We start from the raw sequence: 22829 nt of genomic DNA, 5'->3' as shown, positions 1-22829 counted from the left end.
ACTTGATGAGTAAATTGAGAAATAAGGGTTTTTACCATTCTTGATGTTTATAAATCTTTAAATTTTTCACATGATAATGGCATGTCATATAAAGTCTTAATGTTCAATATACTTTCCTTCTTTGCCAAAAGTTTTCTGAAACTAACCAGCTTTTGATCTAGAATGTTTCACTCCCTTTTCGTGGAGAACCACTTCTGAATCCTGGTACGCATCTGTTGGGTCTTCACTGTAGATTTTGCAGTTCATCAGAGATGGGAAGAGGATGCAGATGTTGCCCATGAGGACATGGACCACAGAAGAGAGGTGCTTCCCAAAGTGGTGCACCACAGTCAGACTGATGATTGGAATATAGAAAAACAGAACAGCACAGATGTGAGAGACACAGGTCTGCAAGGACTTGAACCACTCCTCTGGGGATAGAATAGCCAAGACAGTGCAGGATCAGAATATAGGACTCAAGAATTAATATGGAATCAAATAAAAGAGTACAAATCACCAGAGCCAAGGCATAGAAACTGTTGAAACGAATGTTGGAGCAGGATAACCTCAGCAGGTCTTGGTGAAGACAGAAAGAATGAAAGATTATGTAAGAATGGCAGGAGCGGAAACACTTTAGATGGATAATGGGAGCAATGAAAATAAAACTCCTAATTATGAGCATAAAACTCTTAATTAAAATCTCAAGCCTGATTTTGATGATCTTGGTGTTGTTTAATATGGATGTACATCCCAGGGGATTACAGATTGCTGTAAAATGATCAAAAGCCATGTCAAGAAGGACTCCAGACTGTGTGAGGGAGAGGCCATGCAAAAAGTAGGTTTGGGCAATGCAGGCATCCAGGTTGACTTCCTGGCTGAGCCGCCACAGGATCCCTAGGACTTAATATTTTGTAAAATATTCTGAAACCTTGGTGATAGCAAAATAGATTATATTTAATATTTTGAATAGCTGATATTATTTGATATTTTCAAATGAGTGAGATATGAGAAAATAAAGTATACAGTTGTATTTCAGATTTTAATATATGCTTGGTACGTTTTTGCTGAACTAAATAATTTCAACTACAGAATTATAATTAGAATGTTAATAATTTAATGTTATGCTGTGCTCTGCTTAGTTACTCAGTCATGTCCAACTCTTTGCAACCCAATGGACTGTAGCCGGCCAGGCTCCTCTGTCCATGGGGATTCTCCAGGCAAGAATACTGGAGTGGGTTGTCATGCCCTCCTCCAGGGGATCTTTCCAACTCAGGAATCAAACCCAGGACTTCTGCATTGCAGGTGGATTCTTTACCATCTGATCCACCAGGGAAGCACATGAATACTGGAGTGGGTAGCTTATCCCTTCTCCAGGGGACGTTCCTGACCCAGGAATTGAATCTAAGTCTCCTGTATTGCAGGTGGATTCTTTACCAGCTGAGCTACCAGGGAAACCCTCCTAACACATCAGATCAGATCAGATCAGTCACTCAGTCATGTCCAACTCTTTGCGATCCCATGAATCGCAGCACGCCAGGCCTCCCTGTCCATCACCAACTTCCGGAGTTCACCCAGACCCACGTCCATCGAGTCAGTGACACCATCCAGCCATCTCATTTCCTAACACATAGTAAATGTTAAAAAAAAAAATGTTCCTTAATACGATCATTATGAAAACAGAGGCTCTGATTTTAACTGGCTTATAAGAATTATCAATCATATGCAAAATTATGTGACTTTAAGCAATGTTTTATATTTGCTAGCACGTGAACTCTTTGAATACTTACGCCATGCATTCAAAAAAGAACAAGAGAGCTTGTAGCTGAAGTTAAGGGAAATAAAATGAATTTGATGTTAATAGCAATAGCTTGTTTTATATAAAAGATATCTGCATCCCTTCAAATAAAATGTAAACATCAATCAGGGAGGAAAGAATCTACTAAAGCTTCCTGGATCTCTCTATCCAAAGCTCATTTCCAAATTTCCCAGGATGATAATTTTTTTTTTTTTTTTGTAAATTTGGTGACAATGAAAGAGGAGAGTGAAAAAGTTGGCTTAAAACTCTACATTCAGAAAACTGAGATCATGGCATCTGGTCCCATCACTTCAAGGCAAATAGAAGAGGAAACAATGGAAACAGTGAGAGACTACATTTTGGGACTCCAAAACCACTGCAGATGGTGTCTGCAACTATGAAGCTTGCTCCTTGGAAGAAAAGCTATGACCAGCCTAGACAGCATATTAAAAAGCAGAGACATTACTTTACCAACAAAGGTCCGTCTAGTCAAAGCTATGGTTTTTCCAAATAGTTATGTATGGATGTGAGAGTTGGACTATAAAGAAAGCTGAGCGCTGAAGAGTTGATGCTTTTGAACTGTGGTTTTGGAGAAGACTCTTGAGAGCCTCTTGGACTGCAAGGGGATCCAATCAGTCCATCCTAAAGGAAATCAATCCTGAATATTAATTGGAAGACTGATACTGAAGCTGAAACTCCGATACTTTGGCCATCTGATGTGAAGAACTGACTCATTGGAAAAGATCCTGATGTTGGGATAGATTGAAGGCAGGAGAAGGGGACATCAGAGGATGAGATAGTTGGATGTCATTACCAACTTGATGGACATGAGTTTGAGCAAGCTCCAGGAGTTGGTGATGGACAGGGCCTGCTGCAGTCCACGGGGTTGCAAAGAGTTGGACACAACTGAGCAACTAAACTGAACTGACTCACAATATTATTCAAAACTTGGTGAAGTGAAAAGTCTGCTCTGAACACACTCCCAATGGGTTTTCTCCCATTCTTCCCAAGGGACATGGTCACTGTATGTTGCATCATTCATCTTCAACATCTCCCAGGATCTGGGATTTACTCCAGTGGCTCCTATACCATTTGCACCTGCATAAATCTTGCTTCTCCTAGAATCTAAAGGCCACTGTGACCCAAGGAAAAAAAAAAAGAGTCTATGGATTTTCAAGATTGGCAAGAACATCTCTACATCCGTGAATGACAGTTGTCTTTTACTAAGTCTCTGAAACATGAGTGTTAGAATGGACAACATCACTGATAAATGACTGTTATAAATGACTTAGTGCCTTATGTAACAAGCAGAGTTTAATTCTCTTAACCCAACAGCTGTGCTTTGCAATTTATTTCACCAGGGTTTACATGTAAACAACCCAAATGTGTTTTCTTTTTCTACTTTGCATGCTTAAACATAATTATTCTTTGCCAAGTAAAAGATCATTCATATTTGAGACCTGTAATGTGAAGCATTCAGCTAAAAATTGGTGGTGACCTTGTGGATATGACCTCTGAGCCCTCTGATGGGGCCAAAAATCTAATAACAGGGAAGTTTCATGTGTAGGCATAAATTTGTCTCTGTTTCAGAGAATACTTAGCTTCTGAAAAACTACAGGCCTTGGTTGTATATTTAATGAGCTACTGTACTAATCCAATTCTTATTACAGCTGTTACTTCAGAGTTTTTATGAAGGCAGTCATCTTTCCTTGAGAGGTTACTGTCTCTGGAAATCAATGTCTGTTCGTCCTGATCACAAAATCAGTAACTCTACCTTTCTCCTTACGGGTTTCCCTGGTCTGGAACAGGACTATCCCTGGCTCTCCATCCCCTTCTCCTGTATCTATGTTATGGTACTGTCAGGAAACTGCCTGGTGCTGCATGTGATCCATACTGAACCGAGCCTGCATGAGCCCATGTTCTACTTCCTGGCCATGCTGGCCCTCACTGACCTGTGCATGGGGCTGTCCACAGTGCACACGGTGCTGGGGATCCTGTGGGGGCTCAGCCAGGAGATTGGTCTGGATGCCTGCATTGCCCAAACCTTCTTTGTTCATGGTCTATCTTGCATGGAGTCTGGAGTCCTTCTCGCCATGGCCTTTGATCGCTTTACTGCAATCTGCAATCCTCTAAGATACACATCTATCCTCACCAATACCAGAATCATCAACATCGGTGTGGTCATTTTAGGGAGGAGTTTCCTGTTCATTACTGCTCCCATTGTCCGCCTAAAGTTTTTCCATTACTGCCGACATCGCATCCTTTCTCACTCCTTCTGCTTGCACCAGGACCTACTCCGGCTGGCCTGCTCTGACATCCGCTTCAATAGCTTCTATGCCTTAGCCCTGGTGATCTGCACACTGCTTTTGGATTCAGTGCTCATTTTCATCTCCTACATATTGATCCTGCACTCTGTCTTGACTATTGCATCTCAAGAAGAGCGGCTGAAGTCCTTGAAGACCTGTGTCTCCCACATCTGTGCTGTCCTGGTTTTCTATATTCCAATCATTGGTCTGACTATGGTACACCGCTTTGGGAAGCACCTCTCGCCTGTGGTCCATGTCCTCATGGGCAACATCTACATCCTTTTCCCACCCTTGATGAACCCCATCATCTACAGCATCAAGACCCAACAAATCCGTAACAGGATTCAGAGATGGTTCATTAAACAAACTTGAATTCTAGAGGTTAATGTGTTTTAGGGGAGGAAAGGTAGTATTTGCAAGAGAGGTGAGTAATAATGACTCTGAACAACAATAACTATATAAAATACTTAACAGGTTAAAGGTATATTTATAGTAATTTTCTTTATTTTGCCACTGTTTTAAATTTAACATGATTAACCTGCAAAGAATATAAAAAGTAATTTTTATATTAGTTTTTGAAAATCAGAGAAATAGGTAGAGAAAAAGTTACTGGTCTTATATTCAGAGAGAGAAAGGGTTATTTGTCTTATTTCTTAATTGTAAAATTAAGTAGAATGTTAACTGAAGTGAACCAATGAGCATTTTCAAATTTCTAAATTTATAGTACCTCTATGATTTTTTGAATTCTAGTTTAGAATATTTTATTTTTTCATGTAACTATTATATGTGTTTAATATACATGGAAGAAGCAGATTTTATATTTTATTTTTATGTGTCACAAATCATCTCTATCGAGATCATTCATACTTCTACTTATTACTGAACAAAAGTGTCTGAAGAGCCCATTCTGTTTCATCTAGTAAAATGTATGATATTCATAGATTACATTACATAGCTAATGCAAAAGTTTGATAAATAAGGACATTGAATCAGCTACTACATTTCTATATTTCCTACCCAGTACACCCAAATACATACATTTGCAATTTGTAGTAAATTCAGAGTAGTGTGGGATGCTCATTGATTTTTAAATGATATTTTAATTGACTTTTGGAGGAAGTCATGGCAACCCACTCCTTTATTCTTACCTCAAGAATCCCATGGGCTGAGGAGCCTGGCAGGCTACAGTCCATAGGGTCGCAAAGAGTCAGACACTACTGAGCAACTAACACTTAACTGACTTTAATATCAACTGACTTTAACCTTGGGGTCTGCCGACAAAATGACACTTTACAGACAGTTTGATCAGCCTCTTCATTTTTAGGAGAGGAGACTGAGGTACAGAGATATTAATGTTTTACTAATACATTAGTGGTTAAGCCAGGGATAGAACTGTGTTTTTGAGAATCTTTTGAGTATATGTCCCATTTCTAATTCTCATCCTCTTCATATGTAAAATTAGATAATTTAATTCAGTTATCAGAAGCAGATGTATATTTGGGGGGAGGTTTTCGCTTAAAAAATGCCCCCCAAATTAAAAAAAAAAAAGTTAAAGAAAAACCTGGTGTGTCTCAAGATTTATTTGTTTCTCTCTCTCTCTCTCTCTCTTTTTTTTTTCTTACTTTGAATATTGCAACTTAATCACGGCTATGTACTTGTCATGACTGGGGCAGCGGGGTTACTAGCAGAGGCTAACTGCAGTTAAACTACACAAATTGGAAGTAAATTGCCGCACATTTACTTTGAAGTGTACAAAACTCCCTGTATAGCACAGGGAGCTCTGCTCAGTATCATGCAACAACCTCAATGGGAAAAGAATTTCAAAAACAATAGATACGTATGTATAACTGAATCTTTTTGATGCACACGTGAAACTATCACAACTTTGTTAATCAGATATACTCCAATATAAAATAAAAAGTTAAAGAAAAATATGAATATAATGTTCATCCATAATATTCTAGAGAATACAGAAATATTCAATTTTGAAAAGTACTGTTTGCTTTGTTAGTTTTCAGTTTGTCTTTTAGTGCACTATTATGAGAAAAATAATGGTTGTTTTTTGTTTATGTAAAAGACTCTGAGTTTATGTTTGTGACTCTTGCCTTTCAGAATGGTCACCATTCATGCCCACACACATCCCTATAGCTCAGTCTGCCTGAACAGCTCTGCCCTTGTCAGATGAGTTCCTTTATGCTTCCTTTCTTCTGAGTTCCCTGTGATGGTAATTTTTTAATTACAGAATTCCTGCCTTTCCCATCAGTTTTATTTGCAAATTATTGTTAATTAACTTGTTCTAGTTACAATGGAGAATGTATATTATTTCAGAAATAAGGATGGGAAGAAACATCACATTTAATAATCATATTGATCAATGATGATAAGTAAATGATCCCTATAATATATACATTAAGGTTGACATTAAACAAAATACATTTATGTATATCATAAGTCAAATTTTGAAGTAAAAAATAACTATCAGAGTCAGCCATGGGCAGTAGTAGTCCCCATTTTATACAACAGCAAAGTAGGTTTGGGGAATTTTAAATTTTATGTAAGTTGAGTTTTGTTTTTTTTTTCTCCATAAATATTTCTAAGAAAAGTTTCCCAGTATTTAAGTCTCTTTAAAATCTCATATTGTAAGTTATCCTCTCAGTTTCTTTATTCTAAAAACTGACTGGAAGACACAAACTGAAAGGAACCCATGTAAATAACAGTGAAAAAAGAAAACTGAAAAAAAGTGATTCATGAAATGTCAAAGTCAAAATGCTATTTTTACACATTAGTCTTTAATTAAGTTAAAAAATATAATTTTAACTTATAATTGGAAATGTGTTATTAATTCTTGGTGAGATGTGGTGTTATTAATCCTGGTGTTATTAATCCTGAAACAGTTAAGCATCTGCCTGCAATGTGGGAGACCTGGCTTCGATCCCTGGGTTGGGCAGATTCCCTAGAGAAGGAAACGGCAACCCACTCCAGTACTCTTGCCTGGAAAATCTTATGGAAAGAGGAGACCAGTAGGCTACAGTTTTCAGTTCAGTTCGGTTCAGTCGCTCAGTCATGTCCAACTCTTTGCGACCCCATGAATCACAGCACGCCAGGCCTCCCTGTCCATCACTATCTCCCGGAGTTCACTCAAACTCACGTCCATTGAGTCGGTGATGCCATCCAGCCATCTCATCCTCTGTGGTCCCCTTCTCCTCCTGCCCCCAATCCCTCCCAGCATCAGAGTCTTTTCCAATAAGTCAACTCTTTGCATGAGGTGGCCAAAGTACTGGAGTTTCAGCTTTAGCATCATTCCTTCCAAAGAAATCCCAGGGCTGATCTCCTTCAGAATGGACTGGTTGGATCTCCTTGCAGTCCAAGGGACTCTCAAGAGGCTTCTCCAACACCACAGTTCAAAAGCATCAATTCTTTAGCTCTCACCTTACTTCACAGTCCAACTCTCACATCCATACAAGGCCACTGGGAAAATCATAGCCTTGACTAGACGGACCTTTGTTGGCAAAGTAATGTTTCTGCTTTTCAATATGCTATCTAGGTTGATCATAACTTTTCTTCCAAGTAGTAAGTGTCTTTTAATTTCATGGCTGAAGTCAGCATCTGCAGTGATTTTGGAACCCCCAAATATAAAGTCTGACACTGTTTCCCCATCTATTTGCCATGAAGTGATGGGACCAGATGCTATGATCTTCGTTTTCTGAATGTTGAGCTTTAAGCCAACTTTTTCACTCTCCTCTTTCACTTTCATCAAGAGCCTTTTCAGTTCCTCTTCACTTTCTGCCATAAGGGTGGTGTCATCTGCATATCATTTTATGGGTTCGTAGAGTCGGACACGGCTGAGGGACTTCACTTTCACTTTACTATTAATGTATTATGTGCATATGTGTGAATATATATCTATACACATGGTATATGTATATGCATACATATGGGGCTTCCCTGGTGGCTCAGATAGTAAAGAATCTGCTTGCAGTGCAGGAAACACAGGTTTGATCCTTGAGTCAAGAAGATCCCCTGAGGAAGAGAATGGCTACCCACTCCAGTATTCTTGCATGGAGAATTCCAGGGACAGAAGAGCCTGGTGGGCTGTAGTCCATGGGGTTTCAAAGAGTTGGACATGATTGAGTGACTAACACCTTCCCGTTTTTTCATACATATATATGGGCTTCCATGGTGGCTCAGTGGTAAAGAACCCACCTGCCAATGCAAGAGATGTGGGTTTGATCCCTGGATTGGGAAGATCCCCTGGAGAAGATAATGGCAACCCACTCCAGTATTCTTGCCTGGGAAATCCCATGGACAGAGGAGCTTGATGGGCTACAGACTATAGGGTAGCAAAAAGTTGGACGTAAGTTAGTAAATCAACAACTATATATATATATATATATATATATATATATATATTTAATAAGCACATGTGGTAAGTTGCTTCAGTTGTTTCTCAAAGAGTTGGGTACAACTTGACAATGAACAGCAAATATATACATATAAAACCTTTATAATTTGCAGATGCAGTGTTTGTAAACTCACCTACTTGTTAAAATTTATTTGAAATATCAAAATCAACACTCACAGTGTCTTCATTGTCATTGGTAATTGTGCACAGATCAGCAAAATATTTGAACTGTCCAATGCACATGTTCCCATATCCACAGGATGATGTTCTGCCTTCTTGTTTCAGATCTTATACTATAAATGAGTACCCTTTCTTGCAGTCTTTTTATAATGTGTTTTTTTTTCTCATTTTTGTGCTTCCAATGGTGATTTTTCTGTATAAAATGGACCCCAAGCAAAGGGCTGAAGTGCTGCCTCTGTTCCTAAACACAAGGCTGTGATTTGCTCTATGAAAGAAATAATATGCTGGATAAGCTTCTTTAAGGCATGAGTTATATAGCGCTGTTGTCGGTGAGGTCAATGTTAGTGAATGAAAAATACTATGCATCCAGTAAAGGGAGAGGAAATTTACAATCTGCATATGAGGCTGCTCAGAAAAGTGCTTAAGTAATGTTTACAGTGTGTGATGATGCTATGGAAAAATGGGAAAATGGCTAAATTTATAGATCATGAGATAGTAGTCAATTAAATAATATGTAATAGGCAACCCGGTTATGAGGGCAGAATCCAAATAAATTTACAGACATATCACCCAGGTTGAGGAAAATGTGTAACCCTTTTTGACTAGTTTTATTATAATGAAATACTGCATGTGATTCCTTATTTGTAAGAAATACATATTAATTGTGTTTAACATATATTAAAATGTGTCTTTAAACAGAAATACACACAAAAAAGATTATGTGCTAATTGGTTGATGAAAATGTGTCCAGAAGCCCCAAAGGACTTCATGTTATATTTCTCCAAAGGAAAGATGGTTCAGAATTTACTGGAGTGTTTGCAATGACTTCACAGAACATACTTGCAGCAAATAATGAGGACTGATTATGTCTGTATGTATATATATATATATATGTGTGTGTGTGTGTGTATTATATATATCCATATATATTCTGAAATTCTAGTCTATTGAGATATACAGGAAAATATATGCATGTTTACAAATATACACATACACACGTTTGTGGCATCATTAATATGTTTGAAAAAATGTTTACTTAAAGAAAAAATTAACTAAATTATGAAACTTCTACAATATTCTGTGTTATAGGAATTTTTAAAATGAAGGAAGCCCAAAGGTTTTAATTACAGAGATGTCTGTTTTGTGACAGTAGATGAAAAATTCCTGAGGAGCAATATTTATTATATAAAACTCATTTTTATTTTAAATAATTCCACATATATTCTGGTATTAAAAAGCCTGAATATCACACTCTAATTAACTCTGATAAGAAAGTAAGGAGAGCAAACAGAAGAAGAAATTTACATTGTTTGAGTTTTATATAAGAAAATGCATTAAGTTTAAATAAGAATATCTTGTGGATTTTTTATGAGATGTGGTGTAATTTTGACTTAATTGATTTTTCATATATGTATAAGTCACAAAAGTTTTCATATATATTAAAGACTATATAATTTTGTGTTTGCAAAGTTATCTAAGCATAAATTTTAAATGTATTGAAAAGTAAAAGCAAGCTAAATAAAATATTATATATATGAAATCTAAATTATAACTCAGTGAAGATAAGCAGATAATGGAAGCTAGAGGCAACACTTTACCAATGAACTTTAAAAAAATAGTTAAAATGCATAGCAGAAAATCTGAAGCAATAGAATGACAGAGGAATATTTCAGAGAACAGAGAAAGTGGACTGTCTACAGCTACATTTGCAGAGTCACCTGCAGTTCCTGAGGATAAAGCAAGAGAAGAAGAACAATTTTTTTGCTGGCAGAAAACCAATTTTAAAAGTCAGGAAAAAATAGCAACAAAAAAAAGAGAGAGAGCAGGCAATATAAGTATCTGACTGCAGGTGAGAAAGAAGAACCCAGAACTAAGACTGATAATGAAGTCGTCTTCACATAACACATTGGCTGAATGAAGCTTTCCCAGTGACTCAGACAGTAAAGAATCTGCTCACAATGCAGGAGACAATCTCTCCCGCAATCTTTGGGTTGGGAAGCTCCTCTGGAACAGGGAATGGCAAGCCACTCCAGTCTTCTCAGCTGGAGAAGAACTCCATGGACAGAGGAGTCTGATGAGCCACAGTCCGTGGGGTCGCAAAGAGTCAGACACAACTGAGCAACTACAACACACACACACACACACACACACACACATTGGCTGAATGGGAGACCAAAAATAAAGAGAACTTTGAGGGTGGGGAAAAAGAGTTTTTGGCAGTCTTGCCATGCTCGACTCACAGGATTATTAAGCTGGGTTATGGATTGTATACTTAGCTCACAGTTGAAAGCTCTAGCAAGCAAAACCTTACATGCAGAAATGTAGCCAATAAAGTGGGAGAGGAATCTCCAGTTGAGCCAGAAACTTGACTAGATAAATGTAATAAATCCTGGCTGGTAAAGAACCTGCCTGCCAATGCTGGAGATGCAAGAGATGCAGATTTGATCCCTGGGTGGGAAAGATCCCCTGGAGAAGGAAATGGCAAACCATTCCAGTGTTCTTGCCTGGAAAGCAAGCATGGATAGATGAGCCTAGTGGGCTACATACAGTCCATGGGGTCAGAAAATTTTATATGTCAAATCTGACACCCTAGAAAAATTACTAGATTTGGCAAGAGACAGGAACATGATTTCAGAAACAAGGAGAAAAAGAAATAATTGAAACAAATACACAGTTGTTTTTTATTGTAATTATTAGTCAAGAATTTTCAAGTAATGGTGTTTAATATGCTCAAGGAAACAGCAAAACAAATAATAAATAAATTTAAAAATTGAGAATTTCACCAAAATATAGCAAAATTAAAATTAAATAGAGAGACAAAGAGATAGGAAGAATGAATTAGATGGATATTATAAAAACTATAAGCCACAAAGACTAAATCTAATAAATCAGGAAGGCAGAGTTACAGAAGCAGAAGGTAGGATTAGTGAATTAGAAAAAAAAAGTTAGTTGAAAATAACAAAACTAAGTCTATAGGTCAAGATATATTACCAGAGTAAAAGAAACACTTCACCATGATTAAAAGGTCAATCAACCAATAAATTATATTTATTTTAATATTTACTTAATAAATGAAAGTGTCTACTCATAGCTTAAAAATAAAAATTCAGTAGTTCTAACAGGAGAAATAAACTACACAGTAATCCATATTCACAGTGGGAAATTTTAATTCTATTAAACGCTAAAAACACAACCAAGGAACTGTAAAATTATAAATAATGAAATCATATAACATTAAAAAATTTGATCATAGACATAAATATATAGATAAGGAAAGAGTTACAGATATAAATAATACTCGGAGAAGGTGATGGCACCCCGCTCCAGTACTTTTGCCTGGAAAATCCCAAGGACGGAGGAGTCTGGTGGGCTGCAGTCCATGGGGTCTAGAAGAGTTGGACACGACTGAGTGCCTTCACTTTCACTTTTCACTTTCATGCATTGGAGAAGGCAATGGCAACCCACTCCATTGTTCTTGCCCAGAGAATCCCAGGGACAGGGGAGCCTGGTGGGCTGCCGTCTATGGGGTCGCACAGAGTTGGACATGACTGAAGCGACTTAGCAGTAGCAGCAGCATAAATAATACTGCAGGCAACATGTATATCAACAAAAAGTGACAACAGAATGGTCATGAAAAAAGTTTAAATTTATATTTTTAAAATACATTTTAGTGGAATATTATTAATGATAACTATCTGAAAAGTTAATAATAAGACAGGCATGATGAAGATTTGCATGATTAAAAAAAGAACGATGATAACAAAGATGAAGGCCATAACTGAGTCCTTAATAGTTGCTAAGTCCCATATAAAGACCATTATATAAAGATATCCGTTATATTACACTGTGACAACCACCATCCTTCGTTCCCAAAGAGATTTATTTTTATTCATAATTAAAAGTTGCTGCTGCTGCTGCTAAGTTGCTTCAGTCGTGTCCGACTCTTTGTGACCCCATAGATAGCAGCCCACCAGGCTCCACCTTCCCTGGGATTCTCCGGGCAAGAACACTGGAGTGGGTTGCCATTTCCTTCTCCAATGCATGAAAGTGAAAAGTGAAAGTGAAGTTACTCAATTGTGTCCAACTCTTTGCGACCCCATGGACTGCAGCCTACCAGGCTCCTCCTTCCATGGGATTTTCCAGGCAAGAGTACTGGAGTGGGGTGCCAGTTAGACAGCTTAATTTGTGACAATAAACGTTTTTCCAATGTGTACATTTAGGAAGTGACTAAATAAAGTTTTGTACCAAGTTCATTTGACTCCAGAACTCTCACATGTAACCAATTTCGACCTTTTTTTTTCATACCAAATTGAAAGCTGCTTTTTCTATTAAATATACTTGGCAAACATTTGATTGCTTGCACTCAATGGTGATGAGCTTGAAAAATTAAACCTATCTATGAAATATTATCATTAGGATATGAAAATCTTAATAAAAAAACAAAATAAACTTTGCTTAATGCTAAAAAAAAAAAAAATAGGAGAAGAAGAAGAAAAAAGACATTTAGAAACCAATATAATAAGAATTCCAGGGCTTCCTTGTAGATCAGTGGTAAAGAATCTGCCTCCCAATGCAGGGGACACAAACTGGATCCCTGATTGATGAAAATCCCACATACCATGAGGCAACTAAGTCCATGCACCACGACTACAGAGACTGCGCTCCAGATCCTAGGAGCCACAGCTACTAAAGCCCTGGCACCTTGGCGTGTGTTCTCTGCAACAAGAGAAGTCACTATAATGAGAAGCCTGTGCACCACAACTAGAGCGTAACCCCTGCTTCCATAACTAGAGGAAAGTCCTCACAGCAGTGAAGACCAAGCATAGACAAAAATAATAAATTTAAAAATTAATAATAATTTAAAAATTCATAATTTCTGTCCAGGTTTCTTAGACCTCCGTCCTTACTAGGTCAAAATTGTTTGTTGAATCAAATAATTGAATGAACTTTAGAACAATGTGGTCTACAGTGTTTAAAAGTTGCCTTTATGTTCGGAAAATTCATAGAAACCCCAAATACCAAGGATTTTTTCAAATTGCCCTTTATATAAAGAAATTAAGTAGACACTTAAGAACAATAAAAAAATACATAAGGATAACATTGTATGCTATAGTCCTAAATTTGTCAGAAAAAAACATTTCATGGCATGAGACTCACCAATTAGGTAGCATAAAATACTTAGTAAATGTAACTTCATGAAAAATGATATATTTATAGATATTTATGTTTATAGTAGACCAGAAGGAGACATTCAAGGGGTGGATTTTGATGAGACAAAGTAATCATTAAAGATTTTTTAATAGCTGGAGAAAGAATGTAAAGGGACTTATATACCAAACATAGGAGCTGGATCCTGTGATTCTAAGTATAAGAAAAATTCAGTTATGTTCTACTATGATCTGCAGAGGGTCTCTGAATTTTTTTATTTCACTCAATTTTTTTATTTCAAAATTTTTTATTTTTATGGCCTTGGTAATAAGGAGAGTCATGAGTTCTGATTCTTCCTACAGACTATTAGTCTGTAAACATCATATCATCCTTTATATTTCACATTTTATTAATGTATTCATCAAGTAAGATGATACTCCAAACCACTAACTGGATTTGCAGATCACATATACTCAAGAGATGACACATTAAATCCATAGGATCAACTAGTTCTATCAAATGTCAAGCCTGGCGTTTGAAACAGAACATTTTTTACTACCTTATCTTGAATGTTCTTGGTCTTCACCCCATAGACAAAAGTGTTGAGGAAATGTGGAACCAGCAGCTAAAGAATGGACAAAGTGATATATGTAAGATGAGATATATGTGGTAAACCTACGAGTACAAAAGGAGAGAAAAGCAGTTCTTCCAGTTCCAGAACTGGAGCTGGAAGAAGATACATATGTGGGGAATACATGTATTAAATGCCTTAAGGCATGCCTCTTTCTGGGGCCAGTGTAAGACAGTGATAAATATTTGTGTATAAGAGAGGATGATCAAAATGAGGTCAAAGTCACCAACAGCAATAGCTTCAAGGAGACCATAGAACTTATCAACATCTCCAGTGGAAATCCCTACAAGGGCCATATATTCACAGTAAGCATGGGACATTAACTGAGTTCTGTAAAAGGTAAGATGGCACTTTAGGAGCAATATGCATGGGATGAAGAGAAAGGCTGCCCGCAATATCACTCCAACTCCAATGTCAGTGACTAGCTGTTGAGTGAATATGGTAGCATGCCTCAGAGAATAAAAGATGGCTACATAGTGGCCCAGATACATGGCCAGCAGGACTCCTAATTCAGTACCCTGACATGTGTGGATGAGCCACATTCAAAAGAGGTAAGCATCAAATTAGATCACTGACAAGTGAAACCAAAAAATTCTAAGCATCTCGGGGACAATGCTGGTGCTAAGTGCAGTGTCCGTGGCTCCCAACATGAGCAGGAAAGTATGCATAGGCTCATGGAGACGGGGTTCAGATTTGATGATGATCAAAAGTAGAGAATTTTCCATCAAAGCAATGATGTACATTGCGGAGAATGGAATCCCAATCCAACACTGTACAGTTTCTAGGCCAAGGATCCCAATAAAGGTCAGCACAGAGGGCATAAACACAGTGCCATTTGTAATAAACATGAAAGCTCAGGTGCCTCTTAGCAAGGGGACGACATTGGCCAAACTGTGATCCTTTCTACTCTTCTATACATACGTTATTCTCAGCTTTTCCCTCAAGTACTGAATGACAGAAATAGGAGAATCAACTTCATCAGTTTATTTATCTTTTTTTTTTTTTTTGCAATAGCTATGAAAATGGCAATATTGAGACCTATGGAAGTTTAACAAGTATTCAGTTTAGCACAATTATCTTCCCACATTCAGTGACATCCACAGCATAAATACTGAGTGTTTGGACTCCATGACTGTGATGGGGTCAATAGGATCAGGATGCTCTGTGGCATTCTCCTTCCTCCCCCAATCCATCTTCTCTTACTTCTTCTAAACTGTTCATTGACTGAAGAAAACAAAAAAGAAGAATAAGAACACACAGTGAGAAAATACTTTAGACACAGAGGCACCAAAATCCTTGAGCTGCACTTTTCTCTCCTCTGAAATTTCTGTAAACTCTTTGCTGTCCTTCTACTTTAGGTTGGTACATAAAGAACATACTGGTACTGTTTTGATCAAAACTGAACAAAGTCCCCTTTCTAAGGTTGTGACTCCACTCACAAAATGATCTTTCTTGACTTAGAAATTCCTGTTCAGAAAAGAATTTTCAAAAAAAAGAAAAGAATTTTCAAATATGAAATTGCTGTAGGACTCAGACATCCAGGTAGATGATGGCAGCTGCCTAAAATTTTGGTTCAGGAAACAAGTCTAACATACAAATTCCTCAGTTAGATAAGTACCTATAGCTCATCACTCTGTCTCTTTCCCACACATTAATGTGTAAAGACCATTTTAAGTTTTTTATTTAAGAAAATTAAGAGGGTTAGAGGGTTCATGGTGGAGGAGAAGAGACACCCTGGACTTTTCACAAGGAGAGCAATGAGAAGATGCTGGTTAGAGCAAAGTTTGAGTGAATGACATTGGAAGCCTTAGATATCCATGTGGAGGCAGAGATCACAGAGACCGAACTTAGACATCAAGGTTGCTTACTGCCAAAGGGAAGTAAAAATGTCTAATTTTTTTTTTATCTTCTGAAATATGAAAAACATGAAGGAGTGGACCTCTTTGAGAATTGTCTAATGGTACCTGGAGAATAACTGACAAACACACAGGCGCATTCAGGAGGAAATGTCTTGCACTTCAGGCAGCAGAGAAGAAATCCAAATCTCACTGTAATACAAAGCCTTTTGCTGGGAACTCTTGACACTTTCCAGTAACTGAGCACCAGCAATAAACTATAACGTTCAGCTACAGGGATTCAGTTGAATTAAGTTTTTCAGTCGTGTCTGACTCTTTGCAACTGCATGAATCGTAGCATGCCAGGCCTCCCTATCCATCACCAACTCCCGGAGTTCACACAAACTCATGTGCTTCAAGTCAGTGATGCCATCCAGCCATCTCATCCTCTGTTGTCCCCTTCTTCTCCTGACCCCAATCCCTCCCAGCATCAGGGTATTTTCCAATGAGTCAGCTCTTCACATGAGGTGGCCAAAGTACTGGGGTTTCAGTCTCAGCATCAGTCCTTTCAATGAACATCATATAGGGATTGCATGAGTATATATCAATGAATATATATATATATATATACACACACACACATACATACATATATATATATATATATATTTAAAATGAGAACAGAAAGTTTGCAGAAGTGATTTGTTGTCTATGTCTAAATTAAGCTGATCTAAAAGGACAGATATGGTATGGACCTAACAGAAGCAGAAGATATTAAGAAAAGGTGGCAAGAATACACAGAACTGTACAAAAAAATCTTCACAACCAGGATAATCACGATGGTGTGATCACTCACCTAGAGCCAGATATCCTGGAATGTGAAGTCAAGTGGGCCTTAGAAAGCATCACTATGAACAAAGTTAGTGGAGGTGATGGAATTCGAGTTGAGCTATTTCAAATCCTGAAAGATGATGCTGTGAAAGTGCTGCACTCAATATGCCAGCAAATTTGGAAAACTAAGCAGTGGCTACAGGACTGGAAAAGGTCACTTTTAATTCCAATCCCAAAGAACATCAATGACAAAGAATGCTCAAATTACCACACAGTTGCACTCATCTCACATGCTAGTAAAGTAATGCTCAAAATTCTCCAAGCCAGGCTTCAGCAATACATGAACTGTGAACTTCCTGACGTTCAAGCTGGTTTTAGAAAAGGCAGAGGAACCAGAGATCAAATTGCCAACATCTGCTGGATCATAGAAAAAGCAAGAGAGTTCCAGAAAAACATCTATTTCTGCTTTATTGACTATGCCTAAGCCTTTGACTGTGTGGATCACAATAAACTGTGGAAAATTCTGAAAGAGAAGGGAATACCAGATCAATTGACCTGTCTCTTGAGAAACCTATGTGCAGGTCAGGAAGCAACAGTTAGAACTGGATATGGAACAACAGACTGGTTCCAAATAGGAAAAGGAGTACGTCAAGGCTGTATATTGTCACCCTGTTTATTTAATTTATATGCAGAGTACATCATGAGAAACTCTGGGTGGAAGAAGCACAAGCTGGAATCAAGATTGCTGGGAGAAATACCAATAACCTCAGATATGCAGATGACACCACCCTTATGGCAGAAAGTAAAGAGGAAGAAAAAAGCCTCTTAATGAAAGTGAAAGAGGAGAGTGAAAAAGTTGGTTTAAAGCTCAACATTCAGAAAACGAAGATCATGGCATCTGGTCCTATCACTTCATGGGAAATAGATGGGGAAACAGTGGAAACAGTGTCAGACTTTATTTTTGGAGGCTCCAAAATCACTGCAGATGGTGATTGCACCCATGAAATTAAAAGATACTTACTCCTTGGAAGGAAAGTTATGATCAACCTAGATAGCCTATTCAAAAGCAGAGACATTATCTTGCCAGCAAAGGTCTGTCTAGTCAAGGTTATGGTTTTTCCTGTGGTCATATATGGATATGAGAGTTGGACTGTGAAGAAAGCTGAGTGCTGAAAAATTGTTGCTTTTGAAATGTGGTGTTGGAGAAGACTCTTGAGAGTCCCTTGGACTGCAAGGAGATCCAACCAGTCCATTCTAAAGGAGATCAGCCCTGGGTGTTCTTTGGAAGGAATGATGCTAAGGCTGAAACTCTAGTACTTTGGCCATCGAAGGGGACGACAGAGGATGAGATGGTTGGATGGCATCACCGACTCGATGGACGTGAGTTTGAGTGAACTCTGGGAGTTGGTGATGGACAGGGAGACCTGGCATGCTGCAGTTCATGAGGTTGCAATGAATCAGGCACAACTGAGTGACTGAACTGAACTGAAACATTTTTAAAATGTCATGGTCCTAAGCATTCCAAGACATTTCTCGCTAAATCAAATCATCACCTCCAAAGAATATTCTTATTTGTTTTTTTGGCCTCAAACCATCCTATTTTCTCTTCATAAAATTTAAATTTGGAATGTCTTGTATAATAGGTTACCAAATCACCTTTGTCAAACATAATTATTTAGTATAACTTCCTGACAGCTGACTAAATGTGTGTTGATGCCTGTCCAGGACTCTCTGTGTAATTACTGTATTCCTCTCACAAGAATACCCCTTATTTTGAGCTAATCTGTTCCCTGTAAAGACTGTCGTTCTTTTTAAGTTACATATCTTAGGATATAACAGAACAAAGATTCAAGTCACCTAAGATTCTTTCTCCTTCCGCTAAAATATCTGTAGGTCTATTCAGCCTCTTTAATAGCATGGTGCTCACTAGTCTTTACCTCTCATTCTTCCAAAGCAGACTCTCAAATTTATTATTACTGTTCCAAAATTGTAGTTCCTAGGACCTCAAAATCAACTCTCTCAAAATAATACCCATAGTATTTACTTTTGTGACTAGGATTTTTGTCCTGCAATCTTCATCCACTGTCTGTACCTGGTTTGTACTTCAAGATATATATCTCATCTCCACTTAACCTAGTACACGTTCTTAACTATTCACTTACTTGGTACCCACAAGTAGTATGGGAAAGGGCCAGCAAAGAAGGTCATTTTTTGCTGGTCCTAGCTATGGAAGATTTGTGTTTTGTAATATCATTTTCCCTGCTGACCAAAGTTCATTAGCCTCTTGTAAATCCAGAGAGTTATTATTATTATTTTTTTAATCCTTGGGTCAAAGAAGGAGGTTTGGGCCAGAAGGGCAGCCAGCATTTCTTGGGACTCTCTTCTTACTCAATACCCAGGGGACCCTGATGTAGCTAATCCAGCAAGAGGTGACAGTATTCTCTTCATCCAAAAGTGCAATTGCATTTCTCACAGCACCAGACACTGAGATTCCTCTCATTCTTACATTTCTAACAGCAAAAGGAAATATCAGAGGGGAAATGTTCAGAGAATAAGACTCTGTTCATTGAGCAAATTTGCCTGCTTTATCCCATGTTTTTTAAGAAAATTGAATTGGAAACAAAACAAATAACTGTCTCTTATTATTTATTCTATTTATTTACTCTTGAGCCTCCATGGCCATTCCAAAGATTTCCAGATGCATGTCAACAATACAAGCAGGAGTGTATTTGGATAAGGTAGGGAGGCAGGGCTTTGTTGTGTAGTAAGTTCCATAAAAGTAAGACTTGCTAAGACAAAGGGAAATAAAATCAGCAGGGAACTGAAGATATACTTCCTATCTATAGAGACTGATGTTGAAGGAATGCACTTGACAATACAGAAGACAAATGTAAGAAATATGTGTTTGAACCCTGGGTCAGAAAGATCCCCTGGAGAAGGGCATGGCAGCCTACTCCACTATTCTTGTCTGGAGAATCCTATGAACAGAGGAGACCTGCAGGCTAGATTCCATAGGGTCACAAAGAGTCAGAGATGACTGAAGCCTCTTAGCAAGCATGCAAGCTCTGCAAGAAGTAAGACTTGCAAAGATAAAGGGAAAAAGAAGTAAGCAATGCATTGATTGTGTACTTCCTGTCTCAAGAGATAGGAGGTTAAAGAGATAGGTCTTATCAGAAATGGAGATCTATACTTTTCCCACAACGCCTTGATCACAGGAACTTCTATATGCTTAACTATAATTTGTTGCTCAGTCTCTCAGTTGTGTCTCTTTGTAACCCCATGAACTGTAGCACACCAGGGTTCTCTATCCTTCACCCTCCCCCAGGGTTTACTCAAGCTCATGTCCATTGATTTGGTGATGCCATCTAACCATCTCGTCCTCTGTTGTCCCTTTCTCCTCCTGCCCTCAATCTTTCCCAGGATCAGGTATTTTGTTTGTTTGTTTGTTTGTTTTTTGTTGTTTTTAATGAGTCAGCTTTTTTCATCAGGTAGCCAAAGTATTGGAGCTTCAGCTTTAGCATCAGTCCTTCCAATGAATATTCAAGACTGATTTCCTTTAGGATTGACTGGTTTGATCTCCTTGTAGTCCAAGAGACACTCAAGAGTCTTCTCCAACACCAGAGTTCAAAAGCATGGATTCTTATGTGGCACTCAGACTTTCTTATGGTCCAACTCTCATGTCCATACATGACTATTCAAAAAACAGCTTTGACTGTACAGACTGTTGTCAGTAAGTAATGTCTCTGCTTTTTAATAGCTGTCTAGGTTTGCCATAGCTATTCTTCCAAGGAGCAAGTGTCTTTTAATTTCATGGCTGCAGTCACCATCTGCAGTGATCTGGAGCCCAAGAAAATAAAGTCTGTCACTGTTTTCATTGTTTCCCCATTTATTTGCCATGAAGTGAGGGGACTGGAGGCCATGATCTTCAGTTTTTGAATGTCAGCTCCCACTCTGGTTTTTACTGACTGTATAGTGCTTCTCCATCTTTATCTACAAAGAATATGATTTATCTGATTTTGATATTGACCTTCTGGTAATGTCCACGTGTAGAATCGTCTCTTATGTTGTTGGAAGAAGGTCTTTGCTATAACAGTGTTTGCTATAACCAGTGCATTCTCCAGGCAAAACTTTGTTAGAATCTGCCCTGCTTTATTTTGTACTCCAAGGCCAAACTTAACTATTCCTCCAGGTATCTCCTGACTTCCTACTTTTGCACTCCAGTCCCCTATGATGAAAAAAAAAAAATTTTTTTTTTTTGCTGTTAATTCCAGAAGGTCTAATATTACAGGGTAATTTAACACTGAATACAATAGTACTTATATCCTATTTGAAAACAACTTTCTTCTCAAACCCCTATGAGCAAAGCACAGGAGAACAAGGAAACTGAAAAGTTGGGATTTAGAACAGGAACTGTTTTATTTCAATGATAAAGCAAGGAATGTGAGCAACTCATGCTCAAACTGGAATTCCATCACCTCCACTAGCTTTGTTCATAGTGATGCTTCCTAAGGCCCACTTGACTTCACATTCCAGGATGTCTGGCTCTAGGTGAATGATCACACCATCATGATTATCTGGCTCATGAAGATCTTTTCTGTATAGTTCTTCTGTGTATTCTTGTCACCTCTTTTTAATATCTTCTGCCTCTGTTAGGTCCATACCATTTTTGTCCTTTATTGTGCCCATCTTTGCATGAAATGTTCCCTTGGTACCTCAAATTTTCTTGAAGAGCTCTCTGGTCTTTCCCATTCTATTGTTTTCCTCTATTTCTTTGCACTGATCGCTGAGAAAGGCTTTCTTATCTCTCCTTTCTATTCTTTGGAATTCTGTATTCAAATGGCTATATCTTTCCTTTTCTCCATTGCTTTTCAGTTCTCTTCTTTTCACAGCTATTTGTAAGGCCTCCTCAGACAGCCATTTTGCTTTTTTGCATTTCTTTTTTTTTTAAACTCAGCAGTGGCCACAGGACTAGAAAAGGTCAGTTTTCATTTCAATCCCAAATAAAGGCAGTGGCAAAGAATGCTCAAACTACCACACAATTGTACTCATCTCACATGATAGTAAAGTAATGCTCAAAACTCTCCAAGCCAGGCTTCAACAGTACATGAAGCATGCACTTCCAGATGTTCAAGCTGGTTTTAGAAAAGGCAGAGGAACCAGAGATCAAATTGCCAACATTCGCTGGATCATCAAAGAAGCAAGAGAGTTACAGAAAAACATCTATTTCTACTTTATTGACTATGCCAAAGCCTTTGACTGTGTGGATCACAAAAAAACTGTAGAAACACCTGAAAGATATGGGAATACCAGACCACCTGACCTGCCTCTTGAGAAACTTGTATGCAGGTCAAGAAGCAACAGTTAGAACTGGACATGGAACAACAGACTGGTTCCAAATAAAAGGAGTATGTCAAGGCTGTATATTGTTACCCTGCTTATCTAACTTCTATGCAGAGTACATCATGAGAAATACTGGGCTGGATGAAGCACAAGCTGGAATCAAGATTGCCGGGAGAAATATCAATAATCTCAGATATGCAGATGATACCACCCTTATAGCAGAAAGTGAAGAAGAACTGAACAGCATCTGATGAAAGTGAAAGAGGAGAGTGAAAAAGTTGGCTTAAAGTTCCACATTCAGAAAACGAAGATCATGGCACCGGGTCCCATCACTTCATGGGAAATAGATGGGGAAACAGTGGAAACAGTGGCTGACTTTATT

The 22829-nt window shown here is 38.0% G+C and overlaps 1 protein-coding gene and 2 pseudogenes across 1 annotated transcript; 1 reads left to right on the top strand and 2 right to left on the bottom strand.

Moving 5' to 3' along the window:
* Positions 1 to 167: 167 nt before the first annotated feature.
* LOC133261015 (olfactory receptor 51V1-like) lies at positions 168 to 2791 on the bottom strand (annotated as a pseudogene).
* On the top strand, positions 1673 to 4570 carry LOC133226756 (olfactory receptor 51V1-like). The gene has a single exon (XM_061380629.1). The coding sequence runs from the start codon at positions 3511 to 3513 to the stop codon at positions 4450 to 4452; it is 942 nt and encodes a 313-aa protein (XP_061236613.1). The 5' UTR covers positions 1673 to 3510; the 3' UTR covers positions 4453 to 4570.
* Positions 4571 to 14312: 9742 nt separating this feature from the next.
* LOC133261014 (olfactory receptor 52A5-like) lies at positions 14313 to 15619 on the bottom strand (annotated as a pseudogene).
* Between the last annotated feature and the right edge of the window lie 7210 nt (positions 15620 to 22829).

This window comes from Bos javanicus, chromosome 15 (genome assembly GCF_032452875.1).
Source record: "Bos javanicus breed banteng chromosome 15, ARS-OSU_banteng_1.0, whole genome shotgun sequence".
Classification (NCBI taxonomy): domain Eukaryota; kingdom Metazoa; phylum Chordata; class Mammalia; order Artiodactyla; family Bovidae; genus Bos; species Bos javanicus.
Note: the sequence above shows the minus strand (reverse complement) of the source record. Positions and strands in the feature narration are given on the sequence as shown.